The sequence below is a fragment of the Ictalurus furcatus genome, chromosome 1 (genome assembly GCF_023375685.1).
Source record: "Ictalurus furcatus strain D&B chromosome 1, Billie_1.0, whole genome shotgun sequence".
NCBI lineage: Eukaryota > Metazoa > Chordata > Actinopteri > Siluriformes > Ictaluridae > Ictalurus > Ictalurus furcatus.
The window spans coordinates 9,854,600-9,881,538 of record NC_071255.1 but is presented as its reverse complement, the minus strand read 5'-3'; the positions used below and the strand labels follow the sequence as shown (position 1 = coordinate 9,881,538).

General features: G+C 40.7%; 1 protein-coding gene across 2 annotated transcripts in view; it reads right to left on the bottom strand.

Moving 5' to 3' along the window:
- The window catches only part of LOC128607322 (cingulin), a 38,287-nt gene extending 15,819 nt beyond the window's left edge, over positions 1-22,468 (bottom strand). The window contains exons 1-5 of one of the 2 annotated variants that reach the window (XM_053624060.1): positions 22,101-22,468; positions 7,528-7,788; positions 6,154-6,760; positions 2,240-2,343; positions 1,885-1,954 (exon numbers count right to left, since the gene is read on the bottom strand). In XM_053624060.1, coding sequence (XP_053480035.1) covers positions 1,885-1,954; positions 2,240-2,343; positions 6,154-6,760; positions 7,528-7,787 — 1,041 coding nt within the window. In that variant the 5' untranslated portion in view covers position 7,788; positions 22,101-22,468. The remainder of the gene's footprint in view (positions 1-1,884; positions 1,955-2,239; positions 2,344-6,153; positions 6,761-7,527; positions 7,789-22,100) is intronic. The other variant, XM_053624068.1, reaches the window with a different exon arrangement.
- Positions 22,469-26,939: the final 4,471 nt, after the last annotated feature.

Sequence of the window (26,939 nt, the reverse complement as noted above, 5' to 3'; positions counted from 1 at the left end):
GCTGTGTGTAAAGATGATGTCTCGTGTGGAATGACGACAAAACTGCAGTTTGTAAACTCTGCACTGCTAAAATTTTACACCGGATGCTGCAGCGATGAGTCTAATTACCACCCACCCATGATGCTCCGCTGAATTAAAGGGCCAGTACACTGTTGAAAGATTTAAATGAAGATGAGTGACAAAAAGTAGTGTATATAGATAGGTAGATAGATAGATAGATAGATAGATAGATAGAGAGCACAGAAAAATATTGTAATATTGTAGAGTAGATTTCATATGCAGTTAATGTTAATGAGTTAATAGAAACTTTTTTTTATATTAGGCCTATATATTACCAGTTTGATGTCAGTGATGAAGTAGAAATGTTTTTGTTTGTGGGGAGTGAATGTGAGACTAACAGGAGGTTTTTTTAGAATTCAGTCAATGTTAATATGAATTAATAACATTCAATAAGTTAAGAAATTTTACTTTAATCTTCAGAATTTAGTTCATGTGTTAATGTTAATTAGAGTAATGTGTTTTCTGTTTATGAGACCAGTTACTGTGAAACAACTTGTTGAAATGGAGAGAATAAAGTTTATATTTGCATTTCTTCCAGAACTGTTGAATTAAATATTAATTTAAAATAAGGTATAAAAGGCAGAACTATCGGTATCGGCCAATATCACCCTGAATAACCGGTTATGGGTATCGGCTGAGAAATTTAGTATCGTTGCTTCTCTTTTCTTAAAAAAAAAAAAAAAAAAAAAACCCCACACAACATGCTGCAAAAAACTTCCTGGTGTGAACAGGCCCTGAAGTGCATGTCTTCAGACTGGGGGGAGGAAACCGGAGTACTTGGAGGAAACCCCCCAGGAACAGGGAGAACATACAAAACTCACATGCACACAGGGTAGAGGCAGGACTCGAACCCACAACCCCAGAAGTGCGAGGAAAACGTCCTAACCTCTAAGCCACGTTGGTTAACGTCTGTTAACTTGATTCATTAGGGATGCCACCAAAATATTTCGCCTAAAAATAGTCAAAGTGAGCACGTTTTTTGATTAAGAAAAAAAAAAAAAGTGTAAAATTTAACAAATAATTGTGATGATAATTAGAACGATTTAAATAAATAAATAAAAATAGGTTACTGTACAACCCTCTATACATGCACTTCAGATTGTACTTTATGTAAGTGATTTGAATAAGTTTTTACACCCCCACATTTTTGTGGAATTGATCACTGTGACTTCAACGTTTCAGTAAAAAACAAACAAACAAAAAGTTACACATTAAGGGAGACATAATGATCAAATGTGCAAAACCGTATTCACAATAAGTCCACTCAAAATATTCCTAGTATCAAATGTTGGAAAAGTATTACAGTATATTGTATTTCTATTGTTATATTCATTTACCCATTGCTTTTGCTGTTTGTAAAAAATAAAATTCTATTTATTATTGCCCTTTTCATTTTTCGACCCATATGAGACGTTTTCGGTGTGAAATCTTGTCACAATATTAAAATGCAAGAGAGGACTTACAAAACAACCATTATGTATTCACAACTCAAATCATAAACACTAATAGATCTTAGTGTGACATATTACTGTAAATGAGTCTGTAAATGAGGGTAATGAAAAAGATAAAGGAGGAGAAGAAAGAAAGAAAGAAAGAAGAAAAAAAAAAAAAAAAAAGTCAGGCGTTGTCTTATCATGGTCTAAGTGTGCTGATAACATTTTAAAGGTGTAATTACGCAATGAGGCGTGAATAAAAGCAGAAGCCGCCATTTTGTGCTTCCACACATGGAGATTAGGTGCAGAAGCCAGACCCATTCTACCTTCAGTTACTTGTTGTGGGGATTTGGTTAAAGTTACAGAGTGTAAAGTGAAGCCTGTGCCATACCTTGAGCCCCTGGATCTTATCGCAGATGACTCGGACTCTGCGTTTAATTGCAGCTTCGCTATCGCTGCTCCTAAAGGCAAAAGAATGGAGAGTTCAGGTTTAAGTTTCGCTCATAAATCCTAAAGGCAAACGTCTAACTGTTCCTTCAATATAACGACTAAACCGTAAAACAATCAAGACTCGCTGATGGATAAACAGCAAACAAACATTGGAAAAATGGTACGCATTTGTTTTCTAGATAGACGTGGGTTGGTTTTTTTGTTGTTTTTTTTAAATCATGTACTATGCATTTTTCAATTTAAAGCTTTATGCCATTTAAAAGAAAAAAAAAAAAAAAAAAAAGATGCATGTTTACCCCTGTCTCAAAACACCATAGACTATCTGCTGGATCTGATCCTCCTCGCTGCTGAACTCTGACCCCGAGCTCTGACTTTGATCCATCAAAAGATCAGGAGTCACCTGAAGACAGAAATCAGAGACTACAAATGTTACATGAGATTCAACAGCGCGCACGCACACACACATTAACAATACAACCCCGATTCCAAAAAGTTGGGACACTGTCAAATGTCAATTAAAAACAGAATGCAATGATTTGCAAATCTCAAACTCATGTTATTCACAGTAGAACATAGAAAACATCAAATGTTTAAACTGAGGAAATGTACCATTTTTAGGAAAAATGAAGGTAATTTTGAATTTGATGGCTGCAACACGTCTCAAAAAAGTTGGGACGGAGCAACAAAAGGCTGGAAAAGTAAGTGTTAGTAAAAAGAAACAGCTGGAGGTTAGTTAGCAACAGGTCAGTAAGATGATTGAGTATAAAAACAGTATCTTAGAGAGGCAGAGTCTTTCAGAAGAAAAGATGGGCAGAGGTTCACCAATCTGCAAGAAACAGAGTCTACAATTTGTGGAACAATTTCAGAATAAATGTTCCTCAACGTAAAATTGTGAAGACTATGAACATAGTACGTAATAACTACAGTAATAACTACAGTACGTAATATCAGATTCCAAGAATCTGGAGAAATCTCCGTGCGCAAGGGACGAGGGTGAAAATCAATATTGCATGCCCGTGATTGTCGGGCCCTCAGGCAGCACTGCATTAAAAACAGGCCTGATTCTGTAATGGAAATCACTGCATGTGTTAAGAAACTCATTGTCTGTGAACACAGTTCGCCGTGCCATCCACAAATGCTGGTTAAAGCTCTATTATGCAAAGAAGCAGCCATATGTGAACACGATACAGAAACAATGCCGTCTTCTCTGGGCAAAGCTCATTTAAAATGGACTGAGGGAAAGTGGAAAACTGTTCTGTGGTCAGACGAATCGACATGTGAAATTCTTTTTGGAAATCTTGGACGCCGCATGCTCTAAACTAAAGAGGACTAACGAGGAGAGGGATCATCCGGCTTTTCATCAGCGCTCAGTTTAAAAGCCAGCATCTCTGATGGTATGGGGGTGATTTAGTGCCTATGGATGGGCAGCCTGCACATCTGGAAAGGCAACATCAATGCTGAAAGGTATATACAGGTTTTAGAGCAACATATGCTTCCATGCAGTTTCCATCCCATCTTAACTTCTGAGAGACTCTGCCTCTCTAATATTCTCTTTTAATAACTAATCATGTTACTGACCTGTTGCTAATTAACCCAATTAGTTTGCCAATTAACCTAATTGCCTCAGATGCCACTGTTTTCAATGATTGACAAAATGCACATCTCCACATGTGCGGGAGATTTTGATTAAAATGTTAATAGCTCGATTGTGGTAAAATGTTAATATAATGATTAGAGATGATAAAGGCCATTTTCCCCGCTATTGGCCGATAGTTTAAAAACATCTGATGACCAGGGCCGATTATATCCAGTCAATCAAAAGAGGGCGGGAAAACACATGGATTTCGTGCTGTGCGTAAAGATGACGTCTCTTGCAGACTGCAGTTTGTAATCTCTGCACCGTTAAAATTTACAAGATCTGCAAATCATTGCATTCCGTTTTTGTTTACAGCTTACACAAAATGTCCCAACTTTTTTTGGAATTGGGGTTGCAATTTCTGATGCACCATGCATAATCTCACAATCTAAATTCATTTCTATCGTCACTTCGGTTTTGAATTATTGCTTAGTCTTTTAATACAATTCATCTAATATGCAAAAAAAAAAACCATTACAACCCATTACTCTCACCATGCAACTGGAATACAGGGTCTGTCAGCAGACACCACTGCAGTAAGCCAAGTCACATTTACTCCAGAGCACAGGGCCAGTCTGCTGGATCAGCTTTCTGTAACCTGCTACAGTTACGTTCCAGCTACTCACGAATGCGAGCGAAACGCAACAGGCGGTTTCTCTTAAACGCGAGAGATTTCAATAAGAACGCAGCGTAATTAAGCCATGCATTGTGGACAGAGCATGACCGATACCGATTTTACATCCTGATACGAGTACCAAGTATTTAGATTTAAAAGCATCGTACGTTACAGAGAACACATACGGGTTCTTCTTTGGGGAACTTTAAAACCTTGTAAATCATTATCATAATGTTTGCAGTTTAACAGAGGAAAAAAAAAAGAAGGTTCAGGTATAGGCCTACATGAAATAAACTGGGATAGGAATATGGAAATGTGTAAACTGCAATCCTGGGTTATTTTATACACACATACATAAACATAAGGCTCATTGCTTAATTTGCTTAATCAAAATTGCATAACGGTAATAATTCTGCCATAACACCTTTTAGTAGCAGGCCTATAGAGGGTATGCGTTGATGTCACTTTCCCGTCAGAACGCATCAACTCGGCCGGACTGAGGGGAAAAACACCCAGCTAAACGGCTGGTTTCAATAGGGGAAGCTGCGAAAACGCTAGAATAACTAATAATTATCAGCTTAAATTAAAGGCAGTTGAACTCGACAGTGACTCTTACAACTTGCCCAAGAACCCGTGCTCCATGGACACTGGCATGTGGCTAGAAATCGGTTTTGTCCACATTTATACGTACCTAATTTCGACGCCGAGGAAATACACTAAGCAAAGCCTGAAGGTATACAAAAGCCTCGACACTTAGTCCTACTTCAAGGAGGGAGTTTTGGGGAAATTAAAGTGACAAACACAAATACACCTTCTGGTTGCATGTGGACCGGTATATACAAATATTTGTATTTTATTCTATAATTTTATCTGGCAACCCGTAAGCTAGCTAGTTCTAGTTTATATGTAGCTAGCGCTGCTTCCGCTTACTAACGTTATATATTTGCGAAGGTCAAACCCAGTCAGAGAATGAACGAGCCCCCGGTTATTCATCAATGGAAACCGGCAGCGTTTAAAAAGAAATATGTAACAAATTATTCATTGTACAACATGGATACTACGTGCCAAAAGAACTCGCACTTACACTGCTCCATTTAGTAAAAAAAACTAATAAATAAATATAAAAAGGGGAGTGAATGGATTTTTAGCACTCTGTAAAAAGACAGCTCTGAATTCTTGTTGAATCTGTTAGCACAGTCGATCTCACAAAAGCTTTTTCCCCCATTTCAGATGCGTTTTTGTGTTTTTGCGGAATTCACGCTGTACACTAATGCTGACCGCGACGACTTCCGGCTACCGTGATGTCACGTGCGTACCCTCTATTGCTTAATGGCTAATTAGTGAATCTAATTTATGTACATTGGCTGGGCGACTGTAAAGAGAAAGAAGTGTCTCTCTCCTTCACATGCGAGTCTGTTTCTTTTCCTATTAAGAACAGTCTGATAAACAGCTGTTCACTGTCAGCACTGCTACCTGGCACTGAGAGACACTTCTGAACTACGGAGGCCAGAGAAGGGAGCTGGACCGTGGTCCGTCGTATTTGCATCTCAAGCCTGAAGTGTCTACGTGAAAGACTGCAGTTATTCTTTCTCCGTGCTTCGCCTGGTGTACCATTTATAAGCTGCATTGTTACGTTCATTACATTAGCCTACTTGACGCTGGCGTTATAATTCGATGCCAAAATACGAGTATTAGGTATTAACATACGTGACTACGACTTATAAGGATCTCTAGATGTGGTGTAGATATTAGAGATCAAGATGTACAATGAACGAACACGAAAATATGTACAAACATGAAGCAGTGTTTTGCAGACTTCGTCCTAGTTAGCATGATCGAACGGTTGCACAGTTCCCCCAGCTCAAATCAAATCAATGCTCTGTAAAGGGTAAAGCAATGTAAACCAAATTATACCCTGATTGATAATCGATCTTGTTAGAGAGAGAGATATCACTCACATGTGCATCTACTGCTGACCACTCGTTACTTAAACCTGAGGAAGGCGCGACTGCAACCTTGGCCATAGAGCCGGAGGTTCGGCTCGGTCTGTTGTAACCTGAAGCAGGTGAGGACGTTGGTGGAGGAGCGTATTCATCTGAAGGCACCAACTGAGCAGAGGAAAGGACGGCAGTTGAAGCATTAGGCCCGTTTCCTGCCTTGACACCAGGAGCGCGCCCCCTGGAGGAGCCTCCGACAACGCCGGCTTGCCCAGCGGAATTGCTTCCTCCAGGTCTGGCGCGTCGGTCAGGCGGAGGCTTAACAGCGTCGGAAGAAGATTCGTAGTAGTTGTTTACTGCCCTCCGATTTTCATTCTCTAAAGAGCCGTTCAGCCCTGCTTGGTGGGAGCCACCCCACCGGTTCCTTTCCGTCCCGACGCCGATCCCGCTGTCCAAGTTGCCGTAGCTGCCAGAGCGTCCGTCTCCGTTAGGGCGCCTAAACTCGTTTACGGGGTTGTCGTAGTCGCTCTCTCGGTCCAGCAGAGAGCCGTGAGACTGAGCGCGCCGCAACACGCTGCCGTCTGGGGTAGAAAGATACTGACCATCCTCTGTGCCATCCTCCCGCCTCCTAAGGGGTCAGATAAACATTACAGCACGATAAGCTACACACAACTATAAGAACATTAATATGCGTCTATATTACCAGCTAAATGTTTTCTACAGCTTAAGATGTTGTGGAAGTTAATTCCTATTATCTCAGTCATTATAGCAGCTGTAAACATTTGTTCATTAATCAGTCTACCCCCCCCCCTTCTCTCTGGAAGTAAACGCAGGATACCAGAGTCCTGAAGACTCTCCTGTGGGGTGGGGGGGGTGGACTTACTGACCACTACAGCGCAGACATCAGACACTCCAATAAACTTATGGCTTATTTTAATCCATTTATTATTACCCTTAAACTATGTGGAGCCATACAAGTTCCTGTGAATGAGCAGTTACTATAGAGACAATAATATTTTTAAACAAGCGCATTAATCCACACACACACGTCTGATTTGCAGCTGCGCTCCAGTCAGAACAGTGCTAGACAATTGATCAACGCCTTCTGACCAATCAGATTTCCAAAGCATTGTAGTATAATTTTTTTTGTAGTCATGCTTATTAAAGATTGCAAATGCACAAGTGGCTTATAAAGTGAACAGAACGTTCAGCTTCTCGGGTCAGCACTGTGTTCTTCATTAGCCTGGCTCACTTGATTCCTAGGATAGCCTATCTGAACCCAGCTCGCTTGTTTAAGTGCAAAGTTAAGTGTTAAAATGCAGACGTGGGGATTTTTTTGACTTGTGTGTGTACGTTTTGATGGAGAAAGTGTACACCGTTTTTTGAGTGCCTTACCTGGGTAAGCTGTTGTAACTTGGGGTTCGGAGCTGCACTCCATAAGAGTCTCCCTTCTTTCCATCCTTGAGCACTACATACGGCTGGCCTGCGATGCCCTGCACCCTGACAGCCACGCCGTAGCGGGACGAGGATTTCCCCGAGCCGTCTCGACGCCCCCCACCTCCGCCTCCACCTCCTGTATCATGCAGGTCATTTATGAAGCGGATCTGAACCCCGTAATCCACTGGGGTTTTTCTACCCGAGGCTGATGCAGACATGCTGGAACAGACAAGGAGGGGAAAAAGTTCATCAATCAATTCATTCATCAACTGCCAGATGTTTCCAGAGGTGAAAGGAATGAGGAGAACTTTCTGGAGAACCCACAAGGACGCAAGACGAACGTGTGAAACTCGACACAGACCGCAACCTGAGCTCAGGACTGACCGGAGGACTTTGGAGCTGTGACCCTGCAATGTTACCCATTACCCATGAGTCAATATTTTTTTTTTTTTTTTTTACCATTATTAGATATTTTGATACAGTCCCCTCGTATAGGCCAATTCACTTGTTTGCGCTATACACCAAAGACATTTGGGTTTGAGATCGAAAGATGGATACGAGACGAGAGTTTACGATCACAGCTTTTATTTCCTGGTATTTACATATAGATGTCTTAAACAGCTTAAAACGTGGAACCGTTTGCATCAGACCACCCGATGTTTAGGCGAGCACAAGTATAGGAACAGATAAGTGTAGAAGTAAAGAACATTTAATATTTGCTAGTAATAACTGCATCAAGCCTGCGACTCATCACCAAATCGTTGGTTTCATCCTTTTGATGTTTTTCCAAGCTTTCACCACATCCTCATATCCGTGTTTTTTTTTTTTTTTGGGGGGGGGGGGGATTTCTCCCTTTAGTCTCCTCTTCAGGAGGTGAAATGCAAATGTCTGGTGATAAACCTGTCCAATCTAAAACCTTCCACTAGGGATAAAGTCGTTTGCTGAGTCGGCAGTGTGTTTTCTGTAGCACGTTTCCTTACTACTACTGCATGTACAAATGCACTCACTCACTAGTATAAATCTGCAGAGATCACACTGGATCTTTGTAGCGAACTAGTCATTTATACCCGGTTACGATTTTTACAAAAAGGTTACAGCTAAATATTCTAATCTAGCACTTATTGTTTCTTTTAGCAGCTTATGCCCTGTCGTATAAAAAGTATTTATAAAAAAAAAAAAACAAACAAAACCCTATGGTTTGTGTAACTGGAGCTTTGAAGTGTTCTCAGGGGATTAACGTGGTTTGGCACATTGACTTGCTGTGTTACTAGAGTACACACATGAAGGTTAGCCACAGAACAGTCAACACAGGGTATAGCAAGCTGCATTCAGACACAGTGTGCATACGGGCTACAGGATGGACAAAACAAATGTACAAGACACAGTGGCTTCTAGTAGAACTACAGCCTTACAGCATAGGCAAGGGTAACCCGAGTTCACCGTAAGCATGGCTTAAAACACAACCTACACTTTACACGTGAACTAAACATTACGACGGCTCGTAATGAGTACGTATAAAGAGCCAATAGTTAGACTTGGGGAGAGAGTTGATCACAGCAACAGACAATATAATAGTTGTGTGTGCAGCAACTGGATACAAGTGTTTAAAACACACTTCTCAAATTATACATTAGGCTACATAGACAAAGCCAGTGTTGAACAGCAGCTCCACCCTGAATCATACAGTCCCTTCCAAAACTATTGGAACAGCAAGGCCAGTTCATTTGTTTCTGCTGAAGAGTAAAGACATTTGGGTTTGAGCTCAAAAGGCGAACACGAGACGATCGTTTCGAACTGAAGCTTTTATTTCCTGGTATTTATATGTAGAAACGACATATAGCACACGTTGCATCAGACCACCCGATTTGTAGGCGAGCGAAAATATCGGAGCGCGTGGCTGACAGGTGTTTCTTGTTACCCAGGTGTGTCCTGTTCGCTTGACTGCTTAAAACAAAATAAATGGCTCTGAACATGTACTTTTGGGTTTAGCCTTCGGTTTCACCTGTGAAGACTGCATTTGCTGTTAAAAAGGATAAACCTACGTGAAGATCCGAGAGCTGCCTATGGGAGAAACGCAAGCCATTTTGAAGCTGAGAAAAGGAGGGGGGGGGAATAAATCGGAGGCATCGCGCAAACAGTTTAGAATGTCCTGGAAAAGACAGGAACCACTGGTGTACTGTGCAACAGGCGAATCAAAAGCCTGGAAAAGAGTCACAAAAGAAGAAACCAACAATCTGGTGACGTCAGTGAGTCTCAGGCTTCATGCAGTTATTGCAAGCAAGACATATGCAACCAAATATTAACTGTTATTTACTTTCATTTCATTTAATAGACTTGTTTCTATACGCTTTCTCGTCTAAAACTTGGGTTGTCTGATACAAAAGCTTCTGTGTTTTACGCCCTTTAAACACATCTAGATGTAAATACCAGGAAATTAACGCTGAAATCCTAAACCCTCATCCGAAACCCATCTTTTAAACTCAAACCCAAATGTCTTGGATGTATAAAACAAACAAACGAATGAATTTCCCTCGCCGTTCCAATAGTTCTGGAAGGGACGGTATATAAATCGCAGTAGATTACAAATATAGCCCTTCCTTCGACGTCGCTCGCGCCTCCTTGCTGTGAGGTTGGCGAGATTAAAGTGCAAAGGGTGTGTCTGTCTGACGTTATAATCCGTCAGCACGTCGACTTTGTTGAGACTACGGGGCGGGTGCGTCTCTTTATTCCGACTGGATTCGGCGGTTTTGACATGCCATGGCATCTGACTGCTTTTGATTGTGTTATTATAACGTGACTAGTCGCATTCCAGCAGAACAGAAGTGATGTTTCGGAAAGGAAGTGATTTTACAGTGTGCCATGGAAACGTAGAAGACTTGAAACAGATTGCGACATCTGTACTGCACCCTATTACTCAAATGATTATCATTATGAACACATTAGCAAATAAATAAATAAATAAATAAATAAATAAATAACGTGAACAAACCCCAAAGAAAATGAAAAACACTAGAGAACTAGCTCTCTAGTCTTATCAAAGTTCACTGTGGTGATAAAAAGAGCAACCACCTGTTTAGTCCAGACACACCTCCCCTTGTTCCTCTCTTTATTCCACACACACACACACACACACACTCAAAATGACTTCCTCTTTAATATGCATACAGCAACAAATCACACAGTGTCTTCTAATGTCCTGTATACACCATACCTCCTTTACCATATCTATTCTCTACTGATTTCAGAGAGAGCCAGAATACATCTGCGCGCGTGTGTGTGTGTGTGTGTGTGCGCATTAAGTTGACTATAGTAAAAGAAAGTGGAGCAGTGGAGTTGGCAGCCAGTGCAGTTAAAAAGGTCTCACTCTCATGTGACCATTCAGCAGGAGAGTTACAGCTAAGTAGTACAGTGTAATTTAAAAAAAATAGAATAAAATAAAATAAAAAATAAAAAACTGGCTCAGTCTTTATTCTGGATCAGCAAAATGGCTAAAGCGACAACCTCGGACTATTAATACATCAAATATGTCTATTTTTGTGAACCAGCCATGTCTCACTGCTACGGTAGAGAAACCCAAAGCAGAAATCCGATACTCATTGGCTACAAGTGAAGTATTTAGTCACAGAGAAATAAATTCCTGGGGAAGCACACACAAACCACTTCAACTCCTGCCCACAGGAACGGAAAGAAAAGAAAGAAAGAAAGAAAAAAAAAAAAAAGAAAACAAGAGACAAATGAATTAGCTAGAGCACTGGGTAAATAAAAGCTCCAGTGTGCAGCCCAGTCCCAGGTTTTGCTTACTGAAAAGTACAATAATACAGAATAAGGACAACAATTCTGTGGTGTTCTGTCCTCTCGTCACGTGTAAATTAGATTATTTATTTGAGTTTGGCTAGCGTCTTTGTTTTCTCTCCTTATGTTTGACCGCGAGGTGACTATTACTGTATGTATAGCAGGCGCTGCATAATAACGATCGTATCTGGGAAAACGTGGTCCCTGTGAACTCCAGCTTAACGTCACATAACTCGGATGCAAAGGAAAAAAAAAAAAGAACAAAAACCAGGTGACGGGGGAACAGTGGACGTATACGGTGATGCGTGTAATTTCACAAGAATTCCTGGTTGGATTTTACATGCGGAGTGTCGCTGACGGCTACGCTATCCTACTGTGACTGCCTTTCGTATGTTAATGTTTGGCGGGGATGCTGGAGAGGTACACGACACAATTTGCACTGAACTTGGAAATATTTTGCTCGCTTGTTCAGAAGGAAGTGTTCTTCATGCCGAAAAGGTCGCCTTTCATCCGGGCACACTAAAGCCTAGCATACTAAAGCCTAGCATGGGTGCAACTTCGTTTTGAGAAGTGTTACAGCCGATATCAAGATTGGGCTGTTTCATCAGAATATCAGAATTCCACAGCAACCACACCACCACACTAAGTCACGCCTATGCCATGTAGTAAAAACCTTGTTGCCATCGACCATATCGCACCTTGGCCAATGCGTGTGGTGCGAACCGGAACAAGTAGCGCGCAATACAGTTACAGCATCGAGCTGCTTTCGCCGCTGCCAGTGACAATGTTTAAACGCAGCTACACACAAAATGAAAAACTTGTCCAAAGTGAATTCAAAATAAATAAATAAATAAAAAATATAGTATTGGCATTTGTACAACTCTTGAAAGCGGAAAAAACGGCATAATATATACACCGCACTGCATTCGCACACGTCGAAGAGATGCGATTATTACACTTCACCAAGTTTACTAACCAACGTCAAAACCCATCCGGAATCCCTTCCGTGCACAACGTGACTGAATTCCTCTTAAAATGTACACATATTACAGTCAGATGGGTGAAACCGTGGGTGTATACGGTCATATGCGCAGTTACTTAAAATAGGATTAACTGGTAATAAAAATCCATTTAGTAAGGGGAAAAAAAAAAATCCTAATGACAAAGCTGAAGTGTTGCAATAGCTTATCAGAAGAGAACAACTCAGGAGATAAATAGGGGGTGGGGGGAAGGGAGTTGTGTTCAGCAAACACTGTAAATAAATGCTGCTACGCTGCAGAAATGACCGTGGCCTATTTTCGTTTTTCCCTGAACACCCTGAACTTTTAAACACCGTTTTAGCACACGCAGTGTGGTATCGTAAACAACTGATAGACACTGCTGAACTGCCATCCGTACGAATCGCGACGGATTCATGAAGTGGATCGTTTCTTCTGTCACCCAACTGCACAAGAGTTGGACTTTCGGTCTCAAACATGGCCACAACGTGTACTCTAGGATCTGGGCTGTTGGTGAATCTGATATTTTTTCATTTTACACATCCAATTAATAATTGATTCAGCACAAAATCCACTTAGGCTGGAGCTTTAATACGATTTGGAAATACTAACGGTGTTCCTGGAAACCCTAACCCTTTTTTTTAAACTTCTTAGGGAAGGTGTAAATCTGAAAAATACGTCACTGCATTCTAGGTGATTCAGCTGCCAGTGAACTTTGCTACTGAAACGGTTTATTCCAGCACTTGCCTGCTGGCACCCAAATCTACAGCAAGAATGTTTTTATCCAATAGTCTTCATTTAGATTAGAAACTACTGATGCAGTCTTGCTGGGGAGCGTCATCTCAACTCCACACCGAACCCAAATGCAACAGCCACGGGAAAAAGTACGAGTGCCTCGATAACATTTGATACCGGGGGATACCATGCGATATAATCCCAGTGAACTTCACCACACGGTGGGTCGACACTAATGAGCAGGATGCACAGCGGGGTCCAAAAGCCTGAGACCACAGCAGTCATCAAAGCAAAAAGGGGACGTAACGAATACTAAGAAGCTCTGAAATTCAAGTAAACATTTATAGCATTCTACTTTTCCACTCAAGTTGTTGCTGATGAGATCATTTGTAATGAAAAACCCGGTGTGTTACTTTGAAAAAGGATGACGGACAGAAGCATTTTCACTAGTGCGTGCAGACTTTTGGACCCCGCTGTATTTCACGGGTTAACGAGCAGCCTGCTAACTTTGAGCTGCGAAAATGTCAAGAGGTGCTACAATACAATACAATACGAGTCACCTTAAATCTTACGGCATCTAAATCATTTCTATAATAGACGGTGCGAGGGCAGTCATCCTGAGTATGCAGAGCAGTATCGGTGAGAGTGGTCATTAAAAATGAGAGCAAGGCGCCATGAAACAGATGAAGGTATTCGCGAATGTGGAGCAGTGACGTGAGCGTGCGAGTGTCTACACATTTCTTGTGAGTCGAGGTGGCCCAATTCCCCCCCCCCATCATCAGGCTGATACAGTCCTTGCACTCTCTTTCAAAAGATGCCTTTGTTTGTCATATACACATTACAGTAAGTGAAATTCTCTTTCTCTGCATATCCCAGCTTGTTAACACGGGCTCAGCCGCTCCTGGAGCATATACGTTTAATTACAGATGCACCTATGTATCGGCTGATAAAGGCTATTTTTCCACGCTATCGGTTTACAAACATCAGGCCCTGTCAATCAAAAGAGGGCGGGAAAACGCATCGATTTAGTGTTGTGTGTAAAGATGATGTCTCTTGAGTGAAATGACTACAAAGCTGCAGTTTGTAAACTCTGCACCGCTAAAAATTTTACACCAGACGCTGCAGCAGTGAAGCGGGAGTTTCAGCGTCGAGTCTAATTCACCCCCCAAACCTGAATTAAAGCGCCAGTACACCATTAAAAGATTTAAATGAAGACGAGTTGACAAAGGAAAAAAAAAAAAAGGTGTAATATATTACACAAAAATATTTGTAGAGTAGTATATTTCATCTCCAGTTAATGTTTATATATAAAAAAAGTTGATATATTAGCAGTTTGATGTTCAGTGATGAAGTAGAATGTTTTGTTTGTGGGGAGTGAATGTGAGACTAACAGGAGGTTTTTTAGATTTCAGTCAATGTTAATATGAATTAATAACATTCAATAAGTTAAGAAATCTTACTTTAATCTTCAGAATTTAGTTCATGTGTTAATGTTAATTAGAGTGATGGGTTTTCTGTTTATGAGACCAGTTACTGTGAAACAACTTGTTGAAATGGAGGGAATAAAGTTTTTATTTGCATTTCTTTCAGAATTCTTTTAAATTAGTTATTATTAGTTTAAAAGAAGGCATAAAAGGCAGAAATATCAGTATCGGCCGATATCACTGAATAATCGGTTATTGGTATCGGCTGAGAAATCTGCATCTCAACATTTAATATATACTTTTTTTTTTTTAAAAGATACTTATAAAACGGCATAGCATCTTAAACAAAATTCGGAGCACATGTCTGCGACTAACAAACAAAGCTAAAGAACATGCTACATGATGCCCCTGAGTGCTTAATATGGTAAATGGTCTGCACTTAAATGGTGCTTTTTTTTAACCTCAGCGGTTCCAAAACACTTTCCATTGGTTCTCATTCACCCATTCACACACCAATAGTAGAAGAGCTGCCATGCAAGGCGCTAGCTTGCCTTCGGGAGAAACTTGGGGTTCAACGTCTTGCCCAAGGACACTTCGGCATGTGGAGTCACGCGGGCCGGGAATCGAACCGCCAACCCTACGATTAGTGGACAACCCGCTCTATTTTTTTTTTTCCGCTCAGTCGGAAAAATGCTAGTATATGCAAAATAATAATACATTTAAAAAACCTATGTATAAAAGTCTGAATGACTTTGCATTGATACAGAATGTTACTACACTGCTTACTATGAATAAAAAGGAGGTGTTGGTTAAGACGTTGGACTTCTGACCAGAAGGTCGCGAGTTCAAATCCCAGCAGTACCAAGCTGCCACTGCTGGGCCCTTTACCATTAACGCTCAACTGCTCAGCTTCTTTTTTGTTTTTTAATGAGATAAATGTAAGTCGCTTTGGATTAGGGCACCTGCCAGACGCAATAAATATAAACGTATGAACATTACATATTCATTTCAAACACGTATATATTTATTTCAACGACGGCAGATGTGAACAACCTAAACATGACAGGAAATTTCTCAGTGCAACAACGTGTCGATGCCAAACCAGAAACCAGGCCAAAGACCATCGCCAAAACTTATTCATGGTCTGTTCACTTCCTCGCTGTGTGTCAGTGCATGAGCAAACACTGACCGTATTCAGCACTTACAGCGAATAGACGATCCCAGTGGGGAAGAGTGTGGGGTAATGGTGGAGGCCAAGAGCACCATCTCATATCTTTATTACAGTGAAGTGGGGCAGAAAACCCAGTGGATAGCATAAGAACACTGACTGCTCTGTCTGCTCTGCTATTGAGCCCGGTCTCGTCCGCTAGCATTCGTCTAGTCTCGAATTCTCTAACAGGAACTAGGACTAGTCTTTGAACTACATAATAGAAGTAAACCTCATGGGAAAAAGAAAGCTTCCTGGAATGGAAAGTAGGTGGGGAACTACCCTTTGTGAAATTAAATAATTGTTATGCAAGTATATAACACTACAATATAGCATAATATCATTATCGTCGTATCACGTGTGTCTACTTTAATCAAAGCACTTACTGACACGGTATAGATAGGCATATCAAGTTCTTCTATACATAACGTGATCTCTTATGCAGCTTCTTTCCTTCATATGGGCTTCCTCTCCTCCAGAAACGATATAAAGGCATGTTTTCAAACGGTACATCGTATCCGACTAAGAATACGCACCTTTTCAAATAAGTGCCGAAGACACCTGTACTAGATTGCCCTCATAAGAAGCTAGACCGTGTTTGCACTAGTGTGATAAAATGCAAATGTATAATGGCTATCGCATGCAAACGTCAACCTTACTATGGAAATCAAAGTTGCGAATATGCTGGGCTGTCTGATTCGTCAGTGCGTGTATGTTAATCACCATCTGCGTGTAAACACACACACCATCACACTGCCTGCACGCAGCACTGGTGTAAACTCTCTCATTAGAGTGGCATCATTAGAGTAGGATCACAGCATGAACACACATTTCAACCACTGAAGAATTATTCCCGTTCATGTAATCATTTCACGTTTTGTTCCTGACTAGACCTTGTTGTCGATCATGAAATACATGGTAAGCTTGGATGTTAAATGCCATAAGAGTGGGCATTATAATAATAACAACAACAAGCGCGGAGACAAAGCTGAGATTTTCAAATTCCAAGAGCTTTGGAGCGTTTAACAATATCATTTTGAGAGGGGAAATTAAACCAAATAGCAACTGTTGCTAGGGTGCTTTGGAAAACTCCTCAATACTTACTCCTTATAGTAACTTCTAGACAGGAAATCTTTTTACTTGGGCACACAGTGCCTTAAGTATTCAAGTCTCTTGCAGTCTAGAACTGGGTTGTTTTTTTTCTATCATGGCCCTGTATTTGGTTCCATCCAGCCTGTCCTCAAGCCTCTTCCCAGTCCCTGCATCTTCACAGCATAATGCTACCACAACCATGCTTCACTGATGGTGTTCTCAGTGTAATTAGCAGGGCTTTCACCAAATGTGTGCCAAAGCCAAAACGTTTTGGGCTCATCACACCAGAGAACTCTCATTTCTGCCAAGTTTTCAAAAGCTAAAAAAGGCGGTGTGATTATCTGTAATTATCTTAATTATCTTAATTATCTTAATGCATACGACGAGATTCTAATTCTAATGTTTCATACCAAACAGACTGCCAAAGCTTGGCCCTCACATAAACTTTAAATACCAAAAGCAAAATTGGTCTGAACAACTGAAATTATATACATTTGAAGATTTGCAGCACTGATGTTACGTACAGGCTAGATTTTCTTTAAAAAAAAAAAACATTATGGGTTACATTTATATTAAAGGATCTGTCGTCATCCCAGGTGTTCGGGACTACGAAACAGCACTGACTTTGCCCTTAGAAATTAGCTGAGGAGTTAAATCATGTCCAACGGGGAGAACTACTAAACATTTACATTTATTCATTCAGCAGACGCTTTTACCCAAAGCGACTTACAAATGAGGAAACACAAGCAAAACTCTGCAGTGCTTCAATGGATTCAGACTACGGTCTTCGTAATCGTTACAGTCTTAAATAAAAGTCTGCTTAGAACGCATATTTCACACTTCATTTAAATACTATAAACAAAGTCAACTCTTAACCAAATACTCCAAACATTATTAATGAACACAGTGTGGGTGGGACTACACTTGCTTAAACTGACTCATTTTTGCATTTTAAATGAGTTTTTTATATATATATATATATATATATATATATATATATATATATATATATATATATATATATAAATTTTTAAACTAGACTAGCTACATCTAAGGGACACCAGGTGACTGGTCCAAAAACGTGGTGACTTGGGAACTAACTTTCCAGTTCCAACTCCCTCAATTTTTATCCATCAAGCTTGTCTTAAAACTGTAACGGGATGTGGATGGCCAAGGCATCGTTATTAGCATCTCTCCTACCGAGCACATTTATGGCGGCGCAAGAGCAACAATTAGCTGGCAGACATTTACACTTGATGTCTTTGCCTTATTTCGTTGGCAGATGCCTTTATCCAAAGTGACGTTCGGCTTAGTCATACTACAAGAGCTGGTAAAGGAACCGAAAGCGTAAGAAAAACAAACAGGACTCCAACTACACATGGACTTTTTAGTAAATGCTAATAATCACAAGCATCATAAACACTAGTCAAGGCACAGCATAATGAAACACATGCTGTGTCTCAATTCACAGACTAATTAGTGTGTCCCAAATCATAGCATGCTGAAATGAGTATCGCGGAGGTACCCGGATGGTCTACTATTCCCGAAAGATTTGCGAAGTGTGGACCTGTGGACACGTTCAGCCAATATCGCCCACAACTCCTTGCGTGATTGAGGAGTTTTGTGTCAGACGCTTCACCGAATTAAACCGGCAAACATGGTGGACGAGTGCAACATCGGTGATGCGTCTTCAGTATTTAAGCACAAGAACTTAAAACGTTAAGCACTAGCCACAGTTCTATTTTACATGACGTGTCAGTATTTACATGTCAGTAGGACCAGTACTTGCATACTCCTTTTTGCTACACACTCAAAAGTATGTATTTATTTTCTTCACAAGAAGAGTACATCATTTTAGTGCATAGCGCTAACTAATCAGAGTGGAGTTCAACTAAACACACTGACTATGTTTACATGGACAGCGGTAATCTAATTATTGACCTTATTCTCAATAAAGACAATATTCTGATTAAGGTGTTTACATGAGTTGCTTTTAGAATACTCCTTTCATGTTCCCGTTTTACATGTTATAGAACGTAGATTGATTAACGGCAAACATCATTACTTCCCCGCGCCACGCCGTCCGACGTTCCCTCCAGGATTTCACGTATCGACATACAGTTTGTCTTCGTTATGTCACCGTATACACTTTTGGGTGTTTCGTGTTTAATTTTACAAAAGCTTCGAGGGCAGTTAGTTATTCGTCATGCTGTACGTGCAAACAGACGACCGCTTGAAGCCGTGGGCTGCGTCCCAAACCACACACTTACTTTATATAGTAGCTGAAATGCATGTATTTCACAGACTATATATATTGCGGAATGCAAGTACACGGTTTCGGACACAGCTTTGCTCTCTTGTTTGCCGTAAAACGGTTGAGCGCTGCCGTGTGTGTACGTGTCCAGTCACAAAATGCGGTGAAAACTCCCACACGATGTTAATAGTGTGATTAAGGTGTGTACATGTCTGTAATACGCGTCGATAACGCGACTAAAACAGGAGTACTCCACATCTTAATTCGATTTGTGTTTACTTCGTATGACTTTAGTCGGATTAAGGTCATCAATAATCGCTGTTTACATGCTAGTTACTTAATCAGAGTATCGTCTTAATCGGGTTAATATCGGAATATTGTTGTCCACGTAAACGTACTGAATGTCTATGAAGCTGTTCATCTTAAAAAAAACAAAAACACAACACTAGTTTCATTTTTGGCTACAGTTTGGACGGTTAAGGAGTAGCAGGTGTGTGTTTATTGCTTCATCGCACGTCCCGTAGGCTAGGGCTTAACTCCCTCGGCATTCTTTATTTCTTTCCAAAACGCTCTCTCAGTCACCTGAGCTTCTGTCCTCCTTTCAGTCTTGAACAAACCAGCATTTCTTCCTCTCGCTCCAGCTCTTACATCGTGTCTCATTGGCATGACAATGAAGGCTTTAGTGTTGCCAAACAGCATAACGTATAGCCTCGTACCAACAATGACAGCCATTCTTTCAGGAACCTGCATTCCTGTGTTGCTCACACAACACAGACCCACACATACACCCAGACATACCGGGAAAAGTTGGCATCTCAGAGTTCTCTGACAACAATTCATACTCAGGTGAGGAAAGGTGCGCCTTACTGAAAAGATAGATAGATTGAGCGGATCTTAAAACGTAAAAATCGAAACGCTAATCGACGCCACCGCGCATTTACAGGTCGATAACCAAGACGGCACGAAATGCCAAGACTAAACGTTCCACAAGCGAAATGTCCCAAAATCAGATCAGAGTTTGTGTACGAGTGTGTATTCCACAGTCACCAATCCACGACTATCTACATCTATAAGACAGACCATCCTGTGGATTACAGCTCAACTTATCAGACCTGGAGTTCAGCCATAGCACAAACTCCCAAATACTTGTGAAATGAGTCACCGGTTTCACTCTTCAAGAGAAACCTCTATAGAAGAAAAAAAATCAATACCCATGGAGTCTCACATGGCTCTCTCGATCATTTCAGTGACTTATTAAAATTGTTTAACGTGTTTACAGTAAAATCTGAGTGTATATATTTGCATACTATGAAGTTAACAAAAAAAAACCCTTCAGCACAGACATTAAATATGTTCCTAAGCGGTAAAGACGTGAATAAATTCGTGATATTTCTAAGTGTAATGGGATTTTACACCGAGACTCCTACTGTGTTGAATCTCTCTGGTGTCCCCCACAAACACACTTTATTCCTCCGCTCTTTAGCAGTCCTCCAGTGTTTCTTTTCCCCCATTTTCACAATTATACATGTCTGAATTTCAGTTTTCGCCCGATACTGAGAACGGTATCCCCAACCACCTCGATATCTTTTTTCCCCCTCATACGTTTACATTTATTCAATTAGCGGACGCTTTTATCCAAAGCGACTTACAGATGAGGAAATACAAGCAAAGTGATATATCAAGCAGAGAACAATACAAGTAGTGCTACCATACAAGATCTTTTAATTGAGTTCTAGAAAAGCAAAGTACACAGAGTAGAGTTGAAAGAGCCAGAATAGTTTTTTTTTTTTTAAATAAATATTGTGGGGATGGCGTTTTAGGGGTTAGTTACGTGCTCATAGAAGAGCCGGGTCTTTAGCTGTTTTTTTTTTTTTTTTTTTGGGAAGATAGTGACAGACTCTGCGGTCCGGATTGAGGTTGGAAGTTCATTCCACCACTGAGGGACGGTTAGTGTGAAGGTTCTGGAAAGGGACCTTGAGCCACGCTGAGTAGGCACTACTAAGCCTTCAGGAGGGTCTTGAGGTCATCTCAATTCCTTAAATTTTAGCTATGATGATTTGCTGTTTTTAGACTCCCACTTGCTCATTACAAACTTACCAGCGTGAACCTGAACTCCGGGCATACTGTAAACAGGATAAAACCCATGTGTTGACACTTTCAAGTCATTTGACACTAATGAGCAGCATTAAAATATTAACAACAACATATCAACATGGATATCTGAGCCTGATAATAAACTGAACTTCTACTTACAAATCAAGTTGTGTAGTGTTTAGGACATTTAACAACACCCTTCCGTCCAAAACAAACCACAAGGGGGTACAAACTTATACACACAACTGTATTTGGGTTGAAATTGCGCTTATAGAACAGCTGAATGATAACGCTGAATGAACGTTTAACACTTGAAATGGGTGAATGTTTCATTAGCGTGGCCTGTGCCCAAATCCTGAACGCCTGAGTATCTAGGTACACTAGAACGAATGGCGTGTCTACCGCACGTAGTGCACTATAGATCTATAGTCCACACAAGGTGATTTGGGATCGAGTCAATGCACAGAAACCGTTTCCCTGCGAGAGGCGCAGGTGGAGTTGGAGCTGTGTGACTGATTTGTGCACCTGTGACTACATAACTACCTCAACTCTCCAGACAGAGAGCTGTTTAAGAGGAAAAACACTCCTAAATAACAAAATCACTGCGCCAGAGAGACAGGAGTCCTTTAACTAGACGTTAATCCCGATTTCCTCCACAAATACCGCTGAACTATTTAGGGTTATTGAGTTACAATTAATAAAAGCACTAAAAAAAAAATAAAGTACGTTTGTAAACAGTTGCTCTCTGAGTCACCCAGACAGCGAGGCGGATAAACTAGAAATTCCCGAAAAGCGTCAGATTTACTAAACTAACTAGTTGACAGTTTCTCCGGCGCTAAATAAACTAAGTTAGTACTTTATAGGCTACTAAAACAGCCGCAGAGCTAACAAGCTAGCAGGTTAGCGAATAAATAACGCCAAACGCGTTCACCTACCCACTTACAGTCGGGGTGTGAAGTCTACAAGTCGCTCAGTGCTGCGTTTTCTGTCCACTTCTGGGGTTCTCCGTCATTAAATGCGATTCAAGGACGGCTTCCATAACACAAATCCAGCCCTGAGTGAGTAAACCGCTCGCCAGATACAACCTGTTACCTTTCACAGACCGACGCGGTTAGCCACGCCTACGGACGCCAAGGAGGATAATATGATTGGCTCGAGCGTGCGTGGTGGGTGGAGCCACGAGAGAGCGCGTTTTCAATTAGTAATAGGAAATGGGTCCCTGTTGGATAGAGTGCTCTATGTAGAGTTTAAAGCTATTACTTCATTCTCAGACTCCATATAGTCTAGTAGGATTCAGTCATTATCTACATCATTTGATTCACTTGAGTGACACCTGTTTATAACAGTTCATCCATCTTCAATACCGCTTATCCTTTTCAGGGTCACAGGGAACCTGGAGCCTATCCCAGGGAGCATCGGGTACACCCTGGACAGGGTGCCAATCCATCGCAGGGCACAATCATATACACACTCACACACCCATTCATACACTATGGACACTTTGGACATGCCAATCAGCCTACCATGCATGTGTTTGGACTGGGGGAGGAAACCGGAGTGCCCGGAGGAAACATGCAAAGTCCGCACACACAGGGCCACGGTGGGAATCGAACCCCCGACCCTGGAGGTGTGAGGCGAATGTGCTAACCACAAAAAAAATTGGATAAAATAGATATATTTTAAATTTATAAGATAAAACTTGTGTCCTACGTGGTGGTGTAGCGGTTAGCACAGGGACGGATTTAGTGATTTGGGGGCCCTGGGCAAAATGTAGGAATGGGGCCCTCATGTCAGTCTTTTAACATCAATATTTTACATTTCAGCATATGTTATTTAGTGTTAACAAGGCATGGACTGGGACCAAAAAGTGGCCATGGACTTTCTGGTTCAGAGCGGACCAACACACCCGGCCCCCAACATGTCACTCATGAAGTAAGCATTCTGATGGCATTTTTAGAAAAAACATAATTAATTAGTGAAAAGTAAAAATAAAACTTTCTTAACCATAAGTTTATGCAGCATTTTGTGGGCGCTTGGTAGCTCGGGGCCCAAGGTAATTGCCGACCTTTGTCTAATGGTAAAGTCCGCCCATGGGTTAGCATGTTTGCCTTGCACCTCCAGGTTTGGAGGTTCGATTCCTGCCCAGTCCAAAGACATGTGTTGTAGGCTGATTGGTATCTCTAAAAAATTGTGCCCTGCAATGGGTTGGCAACCTGTCCTGGGTGTCCCCCAGGCTTGTGCCCTGAGTCCCCTGTGAGTCTTGACTCTTTGTTGGGTAACTGGATGGATGGATGTGTCCTGCTCTAAAACAAACAAATAAATAAATAAAAATAGAACCTGTTTGACAATGAAAATAATAGACTACAGTTTTGTGAAATACTGGAATATTTCTCAATCACTTGTCAACAAGCTAAAGTGTTGTGTGAGGTGTATTACAGAAGGCAGAACATTTGTGTATTTTAAACTTAACTGAAAATCACTTATGTAAAAACACACAAACAAACAAAAAACCTCAAAGTAAACTTAAGAAACAAGATTTTTTTGTATGTTACTGTCATTAACCAATAGAGGGAGGCATTGTCTGTCAGTGATTGTGTAATGTCTTTCAGTTATGTTGGACTCATTAATCTCGTCTTCAGGTTGTAAGATTAGAGATTATTTCCATCCATCCATTTTCTGTGCCACTTATCCTACACAGGGTCACAGGAAGCCTGGAGACAATCCCGGGGAACTTGGGGCACAGGACACCCGGGATGAGGTGTCACAATCGCACACACAATGGACAATTTGGGAATGCCAATCAGCCTACAGTACAACATGGGAGGAAACCCTCAAAGCATGGGGAGAACATGCAAGCTCCATGAGCACAGAGAGGAGGTGGGATTCGAACCCCCAACATGGAAGGTGCAAGGCAAACATGCTAATTACTAAGCCACTGTGCCCTTTATAATTTATTTACCACTTGAAATTGATTGGAAAAAAGTGTAAACTCAGTTTTTTTGGTTTTCTGCTGATGTTGTTCAAAGAAGTATCTGTCCAGTGAAGTATTTAGCAGAGCTAAATCTCCATATCAGGTGTGTTATATATAGTATTACACTGAGCAGACTGAGGTATTCCATATCTCTGAACAGGATGAATATTAAATAATAAACACCAAACAGACTGCATAGAGACCTAATAGCCTAACTTTGATCAGATACTATATTATATACTAGCAGTATTTATTTAACTGAAAGTCAAACATTTGCTACTAAAACCATGCAGTAGAACTGCTCGATAGAAATAACATAATTCATGTGACATCCTATTAGGCATCAAATGCCATGTAAAAGTAAATATTAGGGGGTGTGGTCAACAGCAGGAAAAACAAAAGGTAGGAAAACCACTTATATACTTTTGGCTAGTTTCTTTTTTTTTTCTTTTTTTTTTTTTTTATACGGTTATAAAATTCCCAAGACTAATCCATCACACATATTTATCATGTATACATAAGATGGACTACTATAACAAAATAAGCATAAATTTCAAGTCATGTACAGATGTTTATAATTGGATCATTTTCAGATGTCACAAACGTCCAAATAGTCTTCAGTAATTCTAGACACATGGTTAAAGTTAAATAAAGTGAAGGATATAATGGATGCCTGAAGGGATGCATGAAACATCTAAAAACTATGGTTACCCATTACATTGATGGGATTTGTGTGCATTTAATTGTGTTTTTATGAAACACTTGTGCCCTGTGATGGATTGGCATCCTGTCCAGGGCGTACCCCGCCTTGCTCCCTGGGATAGGCTCCAGGTTTCCCCATGTCCCTGAAAAGGATAAAGCAGTATAGAAAATGGATGGATGAAACATTTTAAGAAATAGGGGAATAATAGACTTGAAATTCCTCTTCATCGTAAGTGTTTTAGCAGAAGACTTAAGATTTCACACCAAAATTGACTGGAGCTATTCATTATTCCCTCCACCCTGATACACAGTTGTATGTTTCAGCGAAGCCAGAGGACGGACAGAAGCTTAGTAAAGTTGAGGATTGTGTAAAGGACATTAGACATTGGATGTTAACTAACTTCCTTTTACTTAATTCTGATAAAACAGAAATACTTTTATTAGGCCCACGTGTAGCTAGAAGTAATCTTTCTGATCACATGGTTACTCTGGATGGACTTTATGTTTCATCATGTACAGCAGTTAAAGACCTTGGAGTGATTATTGACTCCAGCCTATCATTTGATGCTCATGTAGATAATATTACTAGGATAGCTTTCTTTCATCTCAGAAATATTTCTAAGATAAGAAACATATTGTCACTACATGATGCGGAAATACTAGTTCATGCATTCGTCACCTCTAGATTAGATTACTGTAATGCCTTACTGTCTGGATGTTCCAGTAGGAATATAAATAAGCTCCAGTTAGTCCAGAATGCAGCTGCTAGAGTCCTAACTAGAACTAGAAGATACGACCATATCACACCGATATTATCAATACTGCATTGGCTCCCAGTAAAATCTCGCATTAACTATAAAATACTTTTATTAACCTATAAAGCACTAAACGGTCTCGCGCCACAATATCTAAGCGACCTTTTGGTTTTATATAATCCGCCACGCCTACTTAGATCAAAAGATGCAGGCTATTTGACGGTACCTCGAATAGTGAAGGCTACAGCAGGGAGAAGAGCCTTCGCTTATAGAGCCCCACAGTTATGGAACAGTCTTCCTATTAGTGTTCGGGACTCAGACACAGTCTCAGTGTTTAAGTCTAGGCTTAAAACGTATTTGTTTACTCAAGCCTACCCTGACTAGATTCTGTTCTACTACTTCGCAGTCATAATCTTTTCTCTCCCTCTCTCCTTTCGCCGAGCCCCACACAAATTTATGGAGATACTAGAGATCCAGATCCTTTCTGCCCCTGGATGGAGCTCAAATCTTCTCTAATTCCAGACTGCTGGGACTACGGCTGCTCCTAAGGCCATACAGACTTCATATAAATCCATAATGAACTTTTTCACACTAACTGTTGTTACCCAGATGAGGATGGGTTCCCTTTTGAGTCGGGTTCCTCTCAAGGTTTCTTCCTCTTAAAACATCTTAGGGAGTTTTTCCTTGCCACAGTCACCACTCAGTGGCTTGCTCAGTTGGGATAAATTCACACCTTTAATATCTGTATACCATGTTGATATTTCTGTAAAGCTGCTTTGAGACAATGTCTATTGTAAAAAGCGCTATACAAATAAAATTGAATTGAACTGAATTGAATTAAAGCCCCGGGTCCAACTGAAGAAAAACAGCCCCAAATCTCAGTGCTACCCTGTGGTGATGGTGCTCTTTTGGTGATGCGCTGTTTTGTTTTTGTTTTTTTGCCAGACATATCTTTTGGTATTATAGCCAAAAAGTTCCAATTTTGGCTTTGGGAGATTGGATGTATTTTTTAAAATGTACTTTTTGGTTATAAAAGGCTTCCATCTTGCCACCCTATACCAAAGTCCAGCGATATGAAGAAGTCGGGAGATTGTTGTCACATGTAGGGAGCAACCAGTACTTTCTAGAAACTGCTGCAATTCTTTTAATGTCGCTGTAGGTCTCTTGGCAGCCTCCATGACCAATTTTCTCCTGATCTTCTCATCAATTTTAGAGGGACAGCCTGTTCTTGTCACTGTCGTGTTATATTTTCTCCACTTGTTGATTATTGTCTTTACAGTGTTCCATAGTGTATCTAATGCCTTGGAAATTGTTTTCTAATCCTCTCCTGATTGATATTTTCCAAC